The sequence below is a fragment of the Chenopodium album genome, chromosome 27 (genome assembly GCF_948465745.1).
Source record: "Chenopodium album chromosome 27, dcCheAlbu1.1, whole genome shotgun sequence".
Taxonomy (NCBI): domain Eukaryota; kingdom Viridiplantae; phylum Streptophyta; class Magnoliopsida; order Caryophyllales; family Amaranthaceae; genus Chenopodium; species Chenopodium album.
Window position 1 is genome coordinate 21,267,139 of NC_137860.1, and position 18,554 is coordinate 21,285,692.

General features: G+C 34.1%; 1 protein-coding gene and 1 long non-coding RNA gene across 2 annotated transcripts; one reads left to right on the plus strand and one right to left on the minus strand.

The window, feature by feature from the left end:
- Positions 1 to 798: 798 nt before the first annotated feature.
- LOC145620282 (protein trichome birefringence-like 39) lies at positions 799 to 12,414 on the minus strand. The gene is made up of 5 exons (XM_081674928.1): positions 12,044 to 12,414; positions 11,693 to 11,864; positions 4,059 to 4,231; positions 3,253 to 3,411; positions 799 to 1,324 (listed from the first exon to the last, which is right to left on the minus strand). Exons 1-5 carry the CDS (start codon positions 12,355 to 12,357, stop codon positions 1,039 to 1,041), a joined length of 1,104 nt encoding a protein of 367 aa, XP_081531054.1. The 5' UTR covers positions 12,358 to 12,414; the 3' UTR covers positions 799 to 1,038.
- LOC145620283 (uncharacterized) lies at positions 6,129 to 7,371 on the plus strand. The gene is made up of 2 exons (XR_014108193.1): positions 6,129 to 6,636; positions 6,711 to 7,371. It is a non-coding gene; the product is annotated as an uncharacterized LOC145620283 (long non-coding RNA).
- Positions 12,415 to 18,554: the final 6,140 nt, after the last annotated feature.

An 18,554-nucleotide genomic window follows, 5' to 3' on the forward strand; every position in this document is an offset into this window, starting at 1 on the left:
TTAGCAACCGTCTTCTCCGACGGAACATTCGAAGTGTTCTTCTCTGTTTCGTTTCTACAACTTAAAAATACCACCAAATATAGTAGTAGATTTTAGTCTATTTTGCACAAAAATAAGTGTAATTATAGTAGATTTTGTTTTAAATATCAAAATGCAAAAAATTATAAAATATGGGGTTTACATTCAAAATTCTACTTAAATGAATAAATTATTACTCTTCTTTTTTCGGAATTTAGTTGTGATTGACGAATTTCATCTCAAATGTCAGACTTTTTAGATGTTTTGATGCAATTTGCAATAATTTTGAAGTAATTTTGAAGATTTTTTCTTGAACTATAGTGATTTTGAGTATTTGAAGAGAGATAATATAGTGTTGAAAAAATTTGGAGAATTAATTGCAAGTTCTAACTAGTGCGGTTAGTGGGATGCGGTTAGTAAGGTGAGGTTAGGGCTATTCTGGTAATTGTGGGAGGGGGGAGTAGGCAGCATTGCCTAGAGCGGGTTGTAGGCATTAGGAATTATGGAAACACAATGCTTCACGTTGTGGTAGAGGCACATTAGTTTCCTTAATTGGGCCTATGGTTCAACTAATTCGAGCAGCACTGTCTCCTAATTGTAGTCTTGTAGGAGCACACTCCTCACAGTCAGTAGCGGTAAAAGTAAAACAATGGTGAAATGCTGCATTAGATGTACACAAATACACAAGATTATTTGCAAATTAAGAAATCGAGTTCCTTCATTCATGTAAACTCGCAATGATAGTACTAGTAAAATGCTGCACCTTTTTGACCAAAGATGGACAACTTTTTTACACTTGAAGCAAAAGTCCTTCCTTATGCACCCAACTTCCCACTTAAAAATTCTCAAATAGAAATCCAATTTCTAAGAGGCAAATACAAAATTTAAAATTGTAAACAAATCATACACAAAACTCAACCTAATTGCACCAATTATAACATACACCAACTTCAATTAGTTGCTCATGTTCTATCTTTAATCCACTTAATTACTTGTTGATTTTTGTTTAAAAGTAGCAAATCATTGGAAGAGAGCATTATATAGAAGTTGATTCCAAGTATCAGGCAACCCTGGCAAACACCAATGGCTACAATCTTTTCCTCGGCCACCATATTTAGAAGGGTGTGCATCAATTCTGTATTGTGATAGAGATGTTATATCAAGCCAATACACTGGTTTTTGTATTCTGCTTATTACTTTCTCCACCACGGCCCATTCTTGTGGCGTGCCCGCCGGATATTTTGTGCCGGAGAAGGGCTCCGTCTCGCTCGAGCATGATCTTGATGGTTCATCCCAATCACTTCCGCTGCATTAACGATTAACATATAATTTGTCATCATGATTATTTTTTTTAAATACAATAAGATACGGGGATACCCCCACCTATCACATGAGAGGTGTGGTGAGGATCGAACCCTGGTGACACACTCACACCAGGAGGAGACGGAAGAACTAACCATCCCTCCACTCCTTGATTATCTTATATCATGATTATTACTACCAAATTACAATAATAATGAGTATGTTACTTTAGTTAACGAGAGCATTCGAAAGATGATCCTTATGATTAAAGAATATTTGTTGGTGATTTTGTTGATTTGATAATGATTTAACTTACCTACAATTTGGTGACAAGAATTTGAAAGCTACTTCTTTTTAATTTAATAGTTCATCTCTTATAACAAGACTACAATTGACTTTTTTGGACTTAAATCTTGTTAGCTTCACCTAACGCATGGTATTTTTTAAATAGGTTGGGGCTAATATGTGACCACAATATTATTGCATTGAATCTATTGAAAAAAAATAAAAATTAAACCATACATTTTTATATTTCCCCTATCCCTTAAGGAGACAAGATTGTCCCATAGGGCCTGTTCTCATTGACTAATTCAGCTGAACTGAACTGAACTCAGCTGAACTGAATTGAACTTAACTGAAATGAATATTTTATAAGAGAAGGAAATTAGGAGCTGAACTGAACTGAACTGAACTGAACTCAGCTGAACTGAACTGAACTGAATTGAATTTCAACGTAAGAGAACAGGCCCATAGTCCCCAAATTCACTTTATTAAGGAGAGACAAGGTTGTAAATTTACCTTATAAAAAACTGGATTTTTTGACTTTTACAACAAAAAAAAAATCAAAAAAATGTTTTTTACCACCAAAACTTCTAAAACTTTTATTTTACCACCAAATCAAAAATTAAAAGTTGTTTTTTTACTACCTGTCGTCAAAAACCTAACGGAATTTTTTATGTTCTTCGATTTTCGTGTCAAACACATGCACTTTAGGGGTTTTGGGGGGCACTTTGGCCATATGAGTCCAATTTGAGGTCAGAATTAACAAAAAATATCGGAAATGCCTCGTTTTGCGTGTTTAAAAAACCTCAATTTGCATGAACACGCAAAACGAGGCACTTACGATCATTTTTTTGTCAATTTTGACCTCAAATTGGACCCTTAGGGCCAAAGTGCCCCCCTAAACCTCTGAAAAACATCTTTTGCGCACGAAATTCGAAGAAATTTTCTTTAAACCATTTGATTTAACGGTTTTCTTGACGTTTGGTGGTAAAAAACAATTTTTAGAATTTGTTTTGGTGGTAAAATAGAAGTTTTGGTGGTAAAAAACAATTTTTTGATTTTTTTTTGTGGTAAAAGTCAAATTTTCCTAAAAAACTACTCCTTTATACAACTTTTTTCTTAAAATGATGTATACTAAATATTTTACACGACTTAGAAATTATCCTTATTAAACAGTAAAAAGTTACGCTTAATCGGGCAGATGTGCAATAAATAAGGTGTACCAAAACTTTATTGTTATGAATGACCCTAAACCTTTTGTTTTAGTTTTCAACACTTTTACTTTATTCCATTCGTATTAAACCCCTTTTACTAAGTTGTTTCGTTTACACTACAATATTTACACTTTTAAATCAATTTCTTTTGTATTTTTTTACATCTACCCTTTTTTAACGCAAGCTTTATCAAACATTTTGTTACAATTACTCACCTTATCAAACACTCTCCAAATGGAGGTTAGTAGTAAGATTTGATCACTAAAGTCAATTTGGCATTTATAAGAGATATCAAGATTTTTATCCTTCTTTTTCTTTTTTTAGCACAATATATATAATCATGCATACTTTATGATCGAATTTTCTAATGATAAGTTAAAGAATAGAAAAAGGTTGGATAATGGTGGAAAAGAAAGAAATTGTGGAAAGAACTTACAAATCATGTGAAGGAGAAATGCCAACAAAGAAGACTTTAGTCTTAGAAGGATTCACATTGAGATTAACCCATCTAGCCCAAGTTGTTAGGCCTTTATAATATGCAATCATACGATTCATATCTTTATATAACTTGTTCCCCACTTGAATATAGTCCCACCTGCGTCATATATTTCTGTTAGAAAATTGATCTTTTCAATCAAATTACCATCAAAGTCATAATTCTACAACATGCTTCATCAAACAAGATTGGAAAGTTCAATGATGAGAATAAACTCCTTTTGCTTATATAAAGTATGAATCAACCTAGAAGTTTATACTATAGTGATTGTTTATTGTATTGAAGACATAATGAGCTCACAATGAATCCCATGTAGTCTACAGTTTCATGTCACGAAAATATGATATGGACAATTGGACATACTTCCGCAATCTTTTATTATATACAAGTACGAAGTACAAAGTACAGTATACTATGTCAATCTATGCCACTTAAAAAAATTATATATTAAATGCGTCTAGAAACACCAAAATAGTAAATCTTGTTAGTTAAACGCTTAAACCATATTCACATAATTTCATCACTATATATGCAATCTTAGAAATGGGTTTAGAACAAGTTAATCATTACTACGGAGTACTACATTCATGTAAAACAACTCAATTTAGGATAACTAAAGTCATTGTAGAAAGAGTCTCAGAATTGCATTTTGAGCAAAGTAATACTAAATTAAAACAAAAAGAATAAACAGAGAAGATGGAATTAAATGAAGTATGGAGAGGACAGAGGAGGTAGGAGGAACATACGGCTGAGCTCGGCCGGTGTGTGTCCACCAATGCCATGAATTGAAGATAAGCATGTCCATTCCTTTCCACACATTACCACTGATAGAATCAAGCTTCAATACTCGTCCAATTTTCTCATTCACAAGATCTACTAAAAATGGTGTCCTGTATAACATTATAGTCACTCCAAATTCCTGCACATTATTGTTGCAAGTAATTAGATTATCATTTCTTTTTCCTTTTTTTCTAAAATTGTGCATATATAGCATAATAAAACTGATGTTTATAAGTAATATAAAAGGAACATTTATACACTAAGCTGTTTGTTTAACAGAATCAACACAATATAAAACATGTAGTTAAGTTTAATTCACTTCTTTCTCGTGTTTAATTTTTGTTACTCCTTTCATGTTATTACTCCAATTTGACCAAGTAAAATTTTCTTCAATTATTAATTTGGTAAAAGAAAATGAAAATTTCATATCAGATTCGTTTGTGTAATCTTTCAGGACCCACCTAATCTACCCATCTCAGATCACAGATATTTCTTACGACAAATGAGCCAGGAAGTTGCATACTGACTAAACCATGCTACAACCACATTTTGTGTACTTCTATTTCCCTAAAAACGATTCAATGAGAAACAAGTTTTGGTTCAAGTTTTACTTTTTGGCACCCTCTCAATTCTCATAAAGTCGTAATCACAATGATTTATTTATTAAAATTACAGATAATTTTGAACATTTATGCACTTAATTTGGGGTAAATTCAAGTTTATCTCTGAGATAAATCTGTGAATATATCTCCTCTCACAACTTATTCATTTTCTTTTATTATTTAAATGATAAAATGAAAATAATAAAGTGGCAAAGAAAGCAATGCATAAAGTTGTGAGGAGAGATAAACTGAAATGTTAATCTCCGAGATTAACTGGGGCTCCCTTATTTGTTTGGACATACAAAATGCTTTAAATTTATGTGTACAAGTACAAATTCATTCTCGTGTCATCTAGACTCTTTGTAAATTTTTTTTGTATCAATAAGCTATAAGGAAATTATAAACTACAAATACAGGTAGTAGTTTTTGAAGTTAAAACCTATCGTATACAAGCCTTTAATCTTAACCATTAAGTCAAGATCTCATGAATTAGCCTCTTTACATTCAGTTGTTAAAAAGTGTATTTTGAATTTCCCTGTTTCTTCCTACCATTAATAAAACATTATTACATAACATGAGACACAGTTTTTAATCCATGTACTTGAAATTCGTACATGATATGATTTGCAAAAAGTGTTAGTTCAATCTCATACAATTTCTTTTCTAATGAACAATCATTTTACAAATACAAATCTGATGAACGATTTTTCAATTTTCTAATTTAACAGCTAAAATAAGTTAACATCTAGTTGCCAAAAGGTAACTTTTTGAAGTCTTACAACTATTAAAACTTGAGATCCTTAATTTAACTTATCTCAAAGTTCAAGTCTCTCTTCAATTAATACTACTCCTCAAGGCATTCTAATAATCTAGTATAAGGATAAGGTAAGGAAATCATGCATTTTTTGTGGGAATTATATAATCACCGAAGCCAATCACAACCCCCCAAGTCTAACATTTCGACAATTATAATTGTCTGTATGCAAACGACATAAAAGTTGTTTTATTGTCACAGTTGAATTAACCAGCAAAATTAAAGAATCATTCATTTTTCAATAATTTAGCCTATTTTGTTTGTTCCTTTTTCTCAAACCAAGATGGAGACAAAACAAATACAAAAATTATTAAATATAGTACCAAGTAATTAAAACCCTAGCAAGAGTTTTAATAAATGGGCCACAATTGAAAAATATATATATATCTCTTGTCTAACTCGAATTATCATAAAATATTATTCAATTACTTTGAGTTAAAATTGATTGATTCTTAATTTCGGCTACAAACCTAAAAATGATCATATTCAGATATTACCAAATCGAACTAATTAAAAGAGTGACCACCTAAATATTACTCGAACCAATTAGGTCGGAACCAAACACAATTTGAATAGTCCTACAATAGACAAAAGGAAAAATTAATTCTAATAATCCCATCTTTGTCCGATTTGCTGTTAATAATCCCACCTTTTGATTATTATCTAATAATCCCACCTTTATAAGCGATTTTCTTCTATTGGTCCCCAACCTGTTGGCAACCAGTTTGGATAGATAATATGCCACGTGTCACTTTGTGATTGGTCGAATTAAAAAAATTATAAAAAAAAAGAAAAACTAAAAAATTAAAAAGAAAAAAGAGCCTCAGCTACCCAAACCCCCACGACACCCCATCCAACTTCCCACAACCTACCCTTCACGGCCAACCCCTCCACCCTCCGGCAACCCCCTTTCCCACCCCCACCACCACCGTAATCTTCCCCTCTCCACGATCCACCCAACGACAGCGGTCCCCTTCCTCAGAATTAATGCTGTTGTCATCCCTATCATCGTCGTCAAAACTAGACGACAATGGCGACGAAGTTGAAGGTCTTATTCCTCTCGCTTCAATCTCCTAGCAACCTTACGTTTATGAGCTCCTCTCTTTCACCCTTGATCGTCTTCACAATGTCAGTTCCTTTCTCTAAATTTCTCCATTTTTAAGGTTTAATTTTTGCGGCATTAATTTTTGAATTTCTGGCAGGAATTGGAGGTTCTTCGACTTGATGCAGAGAAGGCTTGGCAGCAGTTGCAGGAAGTTGCTGCCTTACTGGAGAGAAGAAGATTCTGGTGGTGGAGGAGGTGGGAAGTGACGGCTGCCGGAAGTTGGGATGGGGTGACGTGGGGTTGGGAACTTAAGATGGCTGGATATTTTTTTTTTAAAAATAATAATTTTCATTTTTATTTTTTTGGCCAATTACATAATAACACGTGTCATTTAAGTGAAAAATTAAAAAAAATTACCCATTGTACAGGTAACCGATCACAAGGGACCATTAGAAGAGAATATCATATAAAGGTGGGATTATTAGATAAAATCAAAAGGTGGGATTATTAAAAGGGAATCGGTAAAAGGTGGGATTATTAGATTCAATTTTTCCTAGACAAAAAATAAAAGAAAATGGTAGACCATATTGGGCTTAAAAGTCATTAATTGGCAAATCACTATTCCTTTCACGCCATCTCAATCAATTATGGAGATCAAAACAAATGGGTGAGAACTTGGTAGATATTAGCTTGTAAGTTATCAACTGCCAAATGAGTGGTCATTTTTTTGACACAAATTTTGCCGTGCAAAAACTGCACAATTTTGTTGAGATTTTACATGTGATTGTCTTAATTCATTCCATAGATGTTCTATATTATCTTTATTTTTATTTTTAGTTTTATTGATTTATTTATTTATGTTTTTACCTATAAACTTATACGACCGACTATAGTGGTCCACTGACATAGTCAAGTCTTTAAATCTCAATTATGAACAATTTGATTCGCACTAGATCATCAATCGCACTATTTTTTCAATGTTTTCAATGTCTTCATTGCAAGTATGTGTTCAATTTGTACATTTTCTCCAAGTTTATTAATTTATTCTTTTATTGTGCAAACAAAACTATCAATGTTGAAAAAGAACATAGTCCGATGAGCCAAATATTAAAATAAAGTTATAACATACTTTAATTCCTAAATAATTGAAATTCAACCAATTATGTGGCTTAACAACATTAATTAAGAATAAATACAATAACATTATCTCACCCAAACCCTCTTGGCTACTAGAGTTATCAATTCAAGTAATTTGAGTCGGATCAAATTCAAATCATGTCAAGTCAATCAAAGCTCACATTTAGTTCAGGTTCAGGTTGAATCGAGTTTAAATTAGTTATGTTTGGTCATTTATTACCCTTTTGGGTGCAAGACACGTAGGTCAAATCAGGGTTGGAATCAAACCAGATTTAGGTTGTTTATATTAAGTCTTGTTTGGGTTTGGATTATGGTTAATTTTGGGTCAATCTTAGTTTTGGCTCAAGGTTAAATTGGGTCAAATCAAACCTATATAGTTAGGCCTTTCATAATTTGATCAAGAGTAATGAATATGCTATTGAAATGATGTATATTGTCACAGGAGTGTTCATGAAAAGTCCAGCACCTACTTTTGGTTGTTTTAGGTGGCTGCAGTATTGCTCTACTAGCCTTTTTATGTTTTACTTCAGTTCTAATTTCTGTAACTATAAGATGTACTTAGCTACCTTGGAGCATACTCATATGTGCTCTAAGTATATGCTCTTTTGCCCTGATGACTCTGTCATCAGTAACTTTCAGTAATTAATATATTATAGTTCCTGTTTGCATAAAAAAAAAGATATGAACAAAATGAACTCAATATCAATATGTTGCTAAGACAAAATTAAAGCACATATTAATAAAACGATTCTAAATATCTTATTGTTGTAATCAAATTGAACCCAAGATTAATTCTTGTTGTTTCAGTTTCAATTGGGTAATGGATAGGTCGAGTTGACATCTAGTTATACATTGGTTTTGGGTCTGGTTAATTGCAAGCCGAGTTAATATTGATGAGTCAAATAAAATCAGACTATGGGTAACCACATGTTGGGTCAATAACAGGCTATGACATGTTATATTCAATTTTTTATTTTGATATGGTTGGTTGGGTCAATAACAGTTTATTTTTATTAATAATTTAATATCAAATCAAGTTCAGGTTCGTGATCTAATCATAATAAGAGTCGAACGATTTAATGACACAATAATTTGAAAACTAATACTTATAATTAAGTTTTATAAGGAGTATATGTAAATTGCGCAAAACTCAAAGGAAAAATTGCTTTCATTAATTTGAACTTTGCCTTGTCTGCCCAAATTAATCCTTACTTTGGTATATTCCCCATCACTCCTAACTTTAGGGGTATTAATTTCTATTGCACCCAACAGGTAATCTAACCTGATATTGCAGGTTACCTAGACATGTGTGCACACGTGATAGGTCCAAACAAAATTTAAAAAAAAATTACAAAAAAAAAAAACTAAAACCAGATCCCAGCCACCCTCTCACCACCCCCTAACCCGCCGGAACCCTAACCCAGCCCCCAAACTCGCCGAAATCAGGCCGACCAACCACCCTAAACCACTGAAAACGGCCGGTCGACCTCTACCACTCATCCCCGACCCCCGAAGCCACCAACCAGACCACCATCGCTACAGCGTTCACACAGTAGCAACAAGTCTAGCCCCACCGTTTTCGCCCTCTTTACCGCCGTTTTCGCCCCTTCCCTGCCGTATTCCACCTACCCATCCCTTTCCCCGTCGAATTCTGCCCCTTTCCCCGTTGAATTTCGCCCCATTTCCTTTCCCCAATTTCCTTTCCCCGATTTCGGTGCGCGAGAGGAGAGACAATGGGGTTGTGGTTGTGGTCGTGGAGAGTGAAGGAGCAGGGGAGGGTGGGTGGTGTTCGTGGCGCTGAGGGTAGGGGGTCTAGGCGATGGTCAGTGCTCCGGCCGTGGGTGGGTGGGTGGGTGCGGGCTGCCGCTACTGGTTTTGGTTTTATATTTTTTTAATCTTTAAATTTATTTATTTTAATTTTAACCTATCATGATGTAACACGTGTGCAACTAATCATAACTCAGCAAAATTTACCTCTTCAACCAATTCCAAGTCATTTGGGTGCAATAGAAATTAATACCCCCTAAAGTTGGGAGTGGTGGGGAATAATCCAAAGTAGAGATAAATTTGAGCGGACAAGGCAAAGTTCAGAATAATGGGAGCAATTTTTCCAAAATCAAACTATTGCAATTATTTATAAAAACTCAATGGCTATCCACTACTTCCGGTGAATGTACAAATTTGAAAGCAAAAGCTCACCCAGAAAAACGTGGGAAGAAAACCACATTACTGTTAATAAAAAAGTAATCTCCTTAAAGACAAGCATTGAAGGCCCCAAACTCCACTATTATTATTTTTTTTTTTTTGTAGAAAATATACACACCTTACTTCTTTCCCGCCAAACAAAACGCGCAAAACAAAGTGATGACAAACCAAAAAAAAAAAAAAAAAAAAAAAAATGAGAAAAATAACTAAAAGTATTTTTTGGGGTGTTGCGTAAAGTACGGAAAGGTTTGAAATTTCTAGGTTTCATATTAGCTTTCATTATTCCCCCTTTCAATTGGAGTATTCTCTTTCAATGAATTATTTTAACTCATATTAATTTTTACTCTCCCTCATTTATGTAAGTGTGTTCTCTTAGGTTGAACTATACATATATCTAAAGATTCTAAACGTAATTTAATTTGATTTGAACTTAATTAGACCCAAACTTCATTTATTTTCAAATAACTTGTATTAGTGGTTCTAGACTTATCTAGTCTAAACTTGTTGTACCATTAGTAACTTAGTATGAGTTGAGGACAATGAAGAGTAATTGTCCCTCATAATTAATACCTCCTCATATTCAAATTATTAAGATAAAGATATCAATTCGGGTCGGGTTTAAGAATCTATGTACAGAAGATAGAATCTATGTAAGGACAGCCATTTATGGAAGACAAAGAAAAGGCAATCCTACCATTCCTACCTTATCTTCAATGAGTGATCTGTTCAAGTACTACTGTACTATGGACTAGAGAGGGCCCTCATATCATTTCTAATCAAACTAACCAAATAAAACTAAGTAAAAACTGAGATGCTAGGAATTTCCTTATTACATGAAAACATGACCATAAAATAAAAGGCCTAAACCTAAGTTTATCAAAAGAAAAGTAAAAAGGAAAGGCATATACATAGGGTACTTCTTGATGCAATCATGCATGAGTAAAATAAAACAAATTAAAATGTCAAAAAACACATCAAAAATGCCAAAGATTAAAAGGCATGCATACTTTTTTCTTTTCCAAATAGCTGGAAAGATGGAAATTAGTCAAATGACCTATGCACACATGCATGAAATCCCATAAATGACATGTTGAAATCATAAAACCTTTGAAACAAAAGATTCCACTAGCCTATTTGCTACAATCTCTCACAAGAATCACAACTTATTTTTAAGTTCTCTAAATATATTTTTTAAAAAATAAAAAAATAAAAAATTACTATAATAATACGTAGTAATACCTATTTTACCAAGTAATGGGTTAATAAATTGTTTAATTATACAATCCTATGTATACAACAAATGTATTATTATGTACTCCGTAATATGTACTTTGTATTAGATACACCTATTTTTGAATTTTTAAAAAAAATTTGCTCCAACAAGATTGGATGTTGGTAGATATTTTGGACCACCCAAAGAAATTGTAGCACTCCTACCTATTAAGTTTATAAATACAGGTTGTTTGAAAGGAAAAAAAAAAAGTGATTAATTATACATACAGTAGTAATAATACGTAGTATAACGTATTCAATCTTGTATCCACTTCCGTAATTCTTTAACTTCTCTGTTTATTTCTACATATTCTTGGTAAACTTCATTTAAATTAGCTTAAGAAATTTCAACAGTAAATAAATTTGCACAGTACAAGAATGATTAATAAATTTGGTCCCTACTCCATTATTAGTCTAACAGTTGTACACCATAACACAAGGAGCAATAAATTACTACTAGCCTACTTCGTTAAAAAAAAAAATAATGATAATAATAAAAAGCAGGGGAATGAACAGTCAGTGTACCTGAAAAGTTAGAGAACGTAAAGCACCACCTCTAATGTATGAAGTCTTAGTATTTGGAACCCAAGAATGAATCATACAAGCCAATGATTCAAATTGATTCAAACTTAGTGAGTCACCTACAAACATTATCTTCTTTCCCCTCCATTTCCTTAGTAAATATAATCCATTGAACCTACATACATTAAAAGAATCACATTAGTGTTACTCAAAACATGGGATCGAATTCTGTCTACATCAGTATGCGCCAGTTGGAACTCAACCAAAAGTTTATGTTATGGTTGAAGTTCAGGATTGGTTTTTATACTCTATCAAACACGAGGGTTAAAAAGAAATATAAAGGGAGAAAGGTACCTTTTTAAATTGCAATTATAGGGCTGCCATCTATACCTCTGGTACAATTTATCAGGTCTAGTATGACAATTGAACTCAAGGTCTATGAAAGGGCAATTAGAAGAAAGATATGGTGGATAAGAAGAATCAAACACCCATTTTCCTTGAAAAAGGTTGCATCTTCCTCTGTTGGATGCTAATTCATGATTTATAGAAGTAGTAAAATTGTTACCTAATTCGGAGAAATTTTGGGCTTTAGCTGTATTTTGTGAAAGTAGTAAAGTTGGCAGAAAAAGAGAGGATAAAAACATGAAATAATGTAAGATAGTACCCATGATGTTGGATCTTTATGTCCAAATAAAAGCAGAGGATGGGTGTTTAAAATGTTAGCAATACTTTGGTTTATATAGGGTTGATGAGAGAGGATTTCAACGGAGGATATGATATGAAATATGGTGAATTTGGCTGAGGTTAAAAACTAAAAAGTGAAAGTCTTGGTTTGAGATTGGGTGAATTGGCCCGGGGAGACAATACATGTATTGGTCAATGACATAATTTCAAAATATCTTTCTTTACATACTACCTCCGTTACAAATTATATGCAACGATTAGACATTTTCCCTCTCTACTTTATGTCAAATCGTTGCACATAACCTGTAACGGAGGTAGTATTTAATTTTTTGTTTTTTTTAGTATTCTACTAGAGTACTAGTGTACGAGCTCTACTTTGAGTCTTTGAAACATATTGTTAGAGCTTGTTCTCTTACGTTGAAATTCAGTTCATTTCAGCTCAGCTCAGCTCATGTCTAAGGGCCTGTTTGCTTTTATTTAATTTCAGTTCAGTTCAGTTCAGTTTAGTTCAGTTCCAATGAGTTCAGTTCAGTTCAATTCAGTTCAGCTCTTAATTTCCCTCTCACATAAAATATTCATTTCAGCTCAATTCAGTTCAGTTCAGTTCCAATCAGTTCAGTTCAGTTCAGCTTCAATCAGTTCAGTTCAGTTCAGTTCAGCTCAGTTCAGTAAATATGAACAGGCCCTAATGATATTGCTAATGATATAAACCCATTCTTTTAAGCTCTTATTACAACGATAATAATAATAATAATAACAATAATCATAATAATCATTAAATAATAGGAAAAATTGCTCCCATTAATCTGAACTTTGCCTCGTCCGCCGAAATTAATCCCAACTTTAGTTTATTATCTATTGCACCCAATTTTAGGGGGCATTAATTTCTATTGCACCCAACAGGTCATCCAACCTGATGTAGCAGGTTACCTAGACACGTGTCAACACGTGATAGGTCCAAAAAAAATAAAAATAAAAGGAAAAAAAATTAAAATTAAAATTAAAAAAAAAAAAAACTACCAAACCCAGCCACCACCCCCCATTCCCGGAAAACACTCCATCACCAACCCCACCCCGCCGGAAATTCGCGCCCACCACCGAAAACCCCTCCCCCGCTGCCGGAAACCGCCGCCCAGCCACCCCTTCCCTTCCCCCACCCCCGAAAAACCCCTCCCCCACCCCTTCCCTTCCCCAAATCTCGAAATTAGCTACCGCCCAGCCACCGCTAATGAAATTAGCCACGAACGGCCGAAATCGGCCGATTTTGGGTTAAACCCAACCATCCAGCCTGAATTTCGGCCGTTTCGGTGGTCGTATTCATGGAGAAATAGGGGTTGCGGCGTTTTTCTGGTGGTTGTTTTCAGCGGTTAAATTAAAGGAAAAGGGGAGGGTGGTCGGGCGTCGCCGACACTAGGAGAGGGGAAGCATGACTGGGCAGCGACCGGCGCTCTAGGGAAAGGGGTCTGGGCGGTGGTCGGTGCTCCGGGGAAGTGTTGGCTGGCTGGCTGTGGGTGGGTGGGTGGGTGCGGGATGTTTTTTTTTTATTTTTTTTTTAATCTTTAAATTTATTTATTTATTTTATCTTTAATTTTTTTTTTAATTTTTGAACCAATCAGGTTGCGACACGTGTGCAACTAATCACAACTCAGCAAAATTGACCTCTTCAACCGGTTGCAAGTCATTTGGGTGCAATAGAAATTAATATCCCCTAAAGTTGGGTGCAATAGATAATAAACGAAAGTTGGGATTAATTTCGGCGGACGAGGCAAAGTTCAGATTAATGGGAGCAATTTTTCCTAAATAATAATCAATAAATAATAATAATAATAATAATAATAATAATCAATAAATAATAATAATAATAATAACAATAATAAGAATCAATAAATAATAATAATAATAATCAGTAAATAATAATAATAAATAATAATAATAATAATAGTAGTATATTTTTCTTAAATATTTTAATATGCATATTTGTATATACGCATATGTATAATAATAAATAATCAATAAATAATCAAAGATCATTAATCCGTAGTTAAAAATCACTAATTAATAAGTTCAGTTCAGCTCAGTTCAGTTCAGTTCAATTCAGTTAAGTTCAGTTCAGTTCAGCTAAGTTCAGTCAATAAGAACAGGCCCTTATTAAAAATAAAATAGTTAGATTAATTTTCTATTGTCCTGGAATTATTGATGTTATTCTCTCTCTCTCTCTCTCTCTCTCTCTCTCTCTCTCTCTCTCTATATATATATATATATATATATATATATATATATATATATATATATATATATATATATATATATATATATATATATATATATATATATATATATATATATATATATATATATATATATATATTTTACTACATAATTATTTGTTTATCCATTTTTATGCTTACTTAAAATATCCTCTGTCTTTAAATTCTTGCTCCACTTTTTATTTCCAACCATTTTAAAATATTTGCTTCATATTCTTATTTGGAAAGGTTTTACAATATTCAATTAATTTCTCTCAACCAGTGAACCCAACGTAAATTATATTTTATTAATTTATACTCTCTCCTCTAATTGTCTAAACCACTTTTTCTTTTTACAATTTTTATTCTTCCACATACTCCACTACTTCCATATTTTATAATTATTTTCTTACACTTCTCCTAAAATTGTGCGTATAGAGAAGTAGAACAAATATCATCAACTTTTTGGTGCTGCAGGCCACACCATGCGGCAGGAGGTTACCCGAGTTTTTTTTTTGTTAGGGGTTACCCAAGTTTTTCAATGGGTTACTCGATCAGGGGTTACTTGAGGGGTTCGAACAGAGGTTACTCAAGGGGTTTACTCGTTGAAGGGTTACCGAGTTACTCGATTAGGATTTACTCGGTCATGGGTTACTCGAGTTACTCGGTCGAGGTTACTCGATCAAGAGTGATTTAGAGAGTTCGGATAGGGCTTACTTGAGTAATTCGGTCAGGGGTTACTTAAGGAGTTCGGTCAGGGGTTACTTGAAGGTTCAGTCACGGGTTCTCCAACCGAGTAACTTGAGTAACCCCGGCAACTCAAGTAACTTTTGACCAAGTAACTCGAGTAACCCCTGACCGAGAAACACTAGTAATCCCGGCAACTCGAGTAACCCCTGACCGAAAAACTTGAGTAACCCTTGACTGAGAAATCCGAGTAACCCCTGACCAAGAAACTCGAGTAACCTGGACAACTCGAGTAACCCCTGACTGGGAAACTTGAGTAACCCCTGTTACACGGTATAGCAGACCGCATATAAAATATTGTGAACAAATATTTAAAAACGGGGATATATTAGCTAAGATGACAAGTAATGTGATCATATATACAAGAGGTTTAGTGCTCAAATCTTGTATGATATTTTTCTCATCAATAACGACATGGATTAAATGTTATAATGCTAATGACATGGATTAAATGTTGCAATGCTAGTGATTTATATACACAATAATGATAGAGTGAGGAATAAATCAAGTGGTTAGAGTTTTCCTCCCAATTCCAAAAAATCTTGGGATTAATTCTCACCCCCATTTTCGTGGCTCTCTAAACACCAAAAAAATAGTAAATCAATCTTTCATCTTAAGATATGGAACGTATACAATCACATCTTATTTTAGGTAACTACCCAAAATATAAGATAGACACATCAAACATATCAATAAACTAAGAGGGTGTTTGGTATAATATTGTAAATGAAACGGAAAGGAATCAAATAATTAGGGGAAAAGGTAATGATACACGTAACCTTTACTATATGTTTGGTATCCTAGTGGGATAGAAACAATTTGAATAGATTGAAATTGAGTAAGGAAACGTATTTTATTTCCACTAGTTTGTCAAGGGTAACAAATTGGGAGATTTTGTTACCTTAGGAAACGGTATTTGTTACTTTTAACCATACCAAAGAACTAAAAATGAAAACACTTAATTGAATCTGTTTCCTACATCTGAAATTACTAAATTAGTATTACTATACCAAACGCCCCCTACATAATACTCCGTATCTTATGAAATCCCAACATGATCAACCAACTGATCCGTCTGATCGTTGCCCTCTTGCAGAGTCGCAGGGCTAGAAAAATTCTCTAATCCCTTTTCGATTCCAAATTACAATCTATTCATCTATCATAAATTTCCTAGAAAATTTCATCGTTGATCAAATATAATGTCAAGTGTCAATTTTACATGGTTGAACTCCTTACCTCGCAATTCTTGCTTGGGTTATTTCTTTTCTGCCGACCCGAGACGCCATTAGAACTGTCCAGCTTCGTACATTTGGTAATCTATGGACTACAATCGATATACTAGATTTTGATGATCATCCCTTCCATGAAGAAAGTACTAGTACTGGAGACGAAGGCTATGTCACCCTAAAGTTCATTCGCTTTGTTAGCTATTGTATGATGCTCCATAAGTGCTATAAAATTCGCAAATTCAGATTGAGTTTCAGTTACTCGCTGAATTATTTGAGTGCAACATACTTTGATGTATATTGCATGGATTATGAACTAGTTAGTGATGTTGAAATGTGGATCAAATTCGCCTTAACTATAGGGGTTGAAGTACCTGATTTGAATGTTGGGGTGTTACATCAAAAGGGAGGGAAATTTAACATTCCTGATTTTGTTTGAGAGAGTGATTCTCTTACTGAAGTAAGATTGTTTAAATGTAAAGTAAAAGCTCCCAAGAAGGTTTGCGCGAGTTTATTAAAGATTATGACACTTAATAAGGTAAGCATCAACAATGAGTCGCGTTGTTTGCTTATAGGTGGTTGTCCTCTGCTTCAAGATTTGGAGGATAACTGACTGTGATGAGCTGAGTGAGTTGAGTTTTACTGCTCGTAGCATTAGAAATCTACGAGTCTGTATGATAGATAGGCACTGGAAGCTAACTGTCAATTGTCCAAAGGTAAGTTCATTTAACTTTTCAGGATGTGTGGAGTTTAATGAAGTTATTAACCTCTGTTCGGTGAAGAAGGTATCCTTTGATCACAAGTTAGACCCAACAGCAGTAAAATTGTACTGGTACAAAGGTTTTCGCCAATTTAAAAGATTTTTGAAACAAGTTCACCATACTGAGATTTTAATGCTTGGCAGTGTCCATGTCGGAGAGAGGGTGAGTTTGCTGTGTTCGAACGCCAAGTGTGCTGGCTCATAAGGATTAAAATTTCTTTTGAGGAATCTTGTGCTGCTGCAATTCTCAGAATTCTGCTTCCTAGATTTGGGACTCCTGATGCTTGGAGTTGGCGCTTCACGTAGGATGGGAACTTTAGTGTAAGGAGTGCTTATTTTCAAGAGCTACGTAACTCAAGCTGGTTAATGTTGCTAGTGGCTCGTCTTCACAAGAACAGGTGTGGAATAAAATGTGGTATGCGAATGTTCCTCCCAAAATTAAAAACCTGTGCTATGGAAGTGTACCTGTGCGGTGAAACCTTGTGAAAAGAAGAGCGCAAATTGATTCTACATGTCCTGTGTGTGGGATGGGTGTTTAGACGACTAAGCAATTTGCTTTCCTTTAAGAGAAGTCAATAAAAGTGTGTTATTTCTCCCCACTATGGCTGAACTTTGAAGACTGTAATGTTCCTTATTTTTTGGAAGGGTGATGACTGATGAACATGGTGGGAACAAAAAAAGATGAGATGACTGGTGGATTCTATTCTGGTGCCTTCTATGGGGTATTTGGATAATGCAGAACGCTTGGGTCTTTGAGAGGAAGCAAACGGATATTATGGAGATGGTGTTACGAGCCTAGTGAATGGTACGGGAGTACAATTTGACCACTGAAGCCAGAAAATGCAATTAGCTATGGACTTGCTTGCTCCTTAGCTACTAACTTGACCATTGGAGCTTGAAAATGCAATTAGCTAGGCCAAGAAAGTTAGCTTAATAGCTAGCCATTGGATTTTCCATACATTACAATTACAATGGAACGCCTAAGTATCGGAAAAGTCTAAATTGTTAGAGAAGCTGAATTTCCTTTTAAAGGGGAACATGAAAATACTTGTAAAAGATTGTTTGAGAAGTAATTGTTGACATGTAAAACGGTATAACTGCCTGTGCAGTACATACTATGCAAATCAACTGATTCGGCAATTGCATTCCGAAAGATATTGCATTTCCTTGAAAAGAGACCATGCAATATATGTGAAACTATC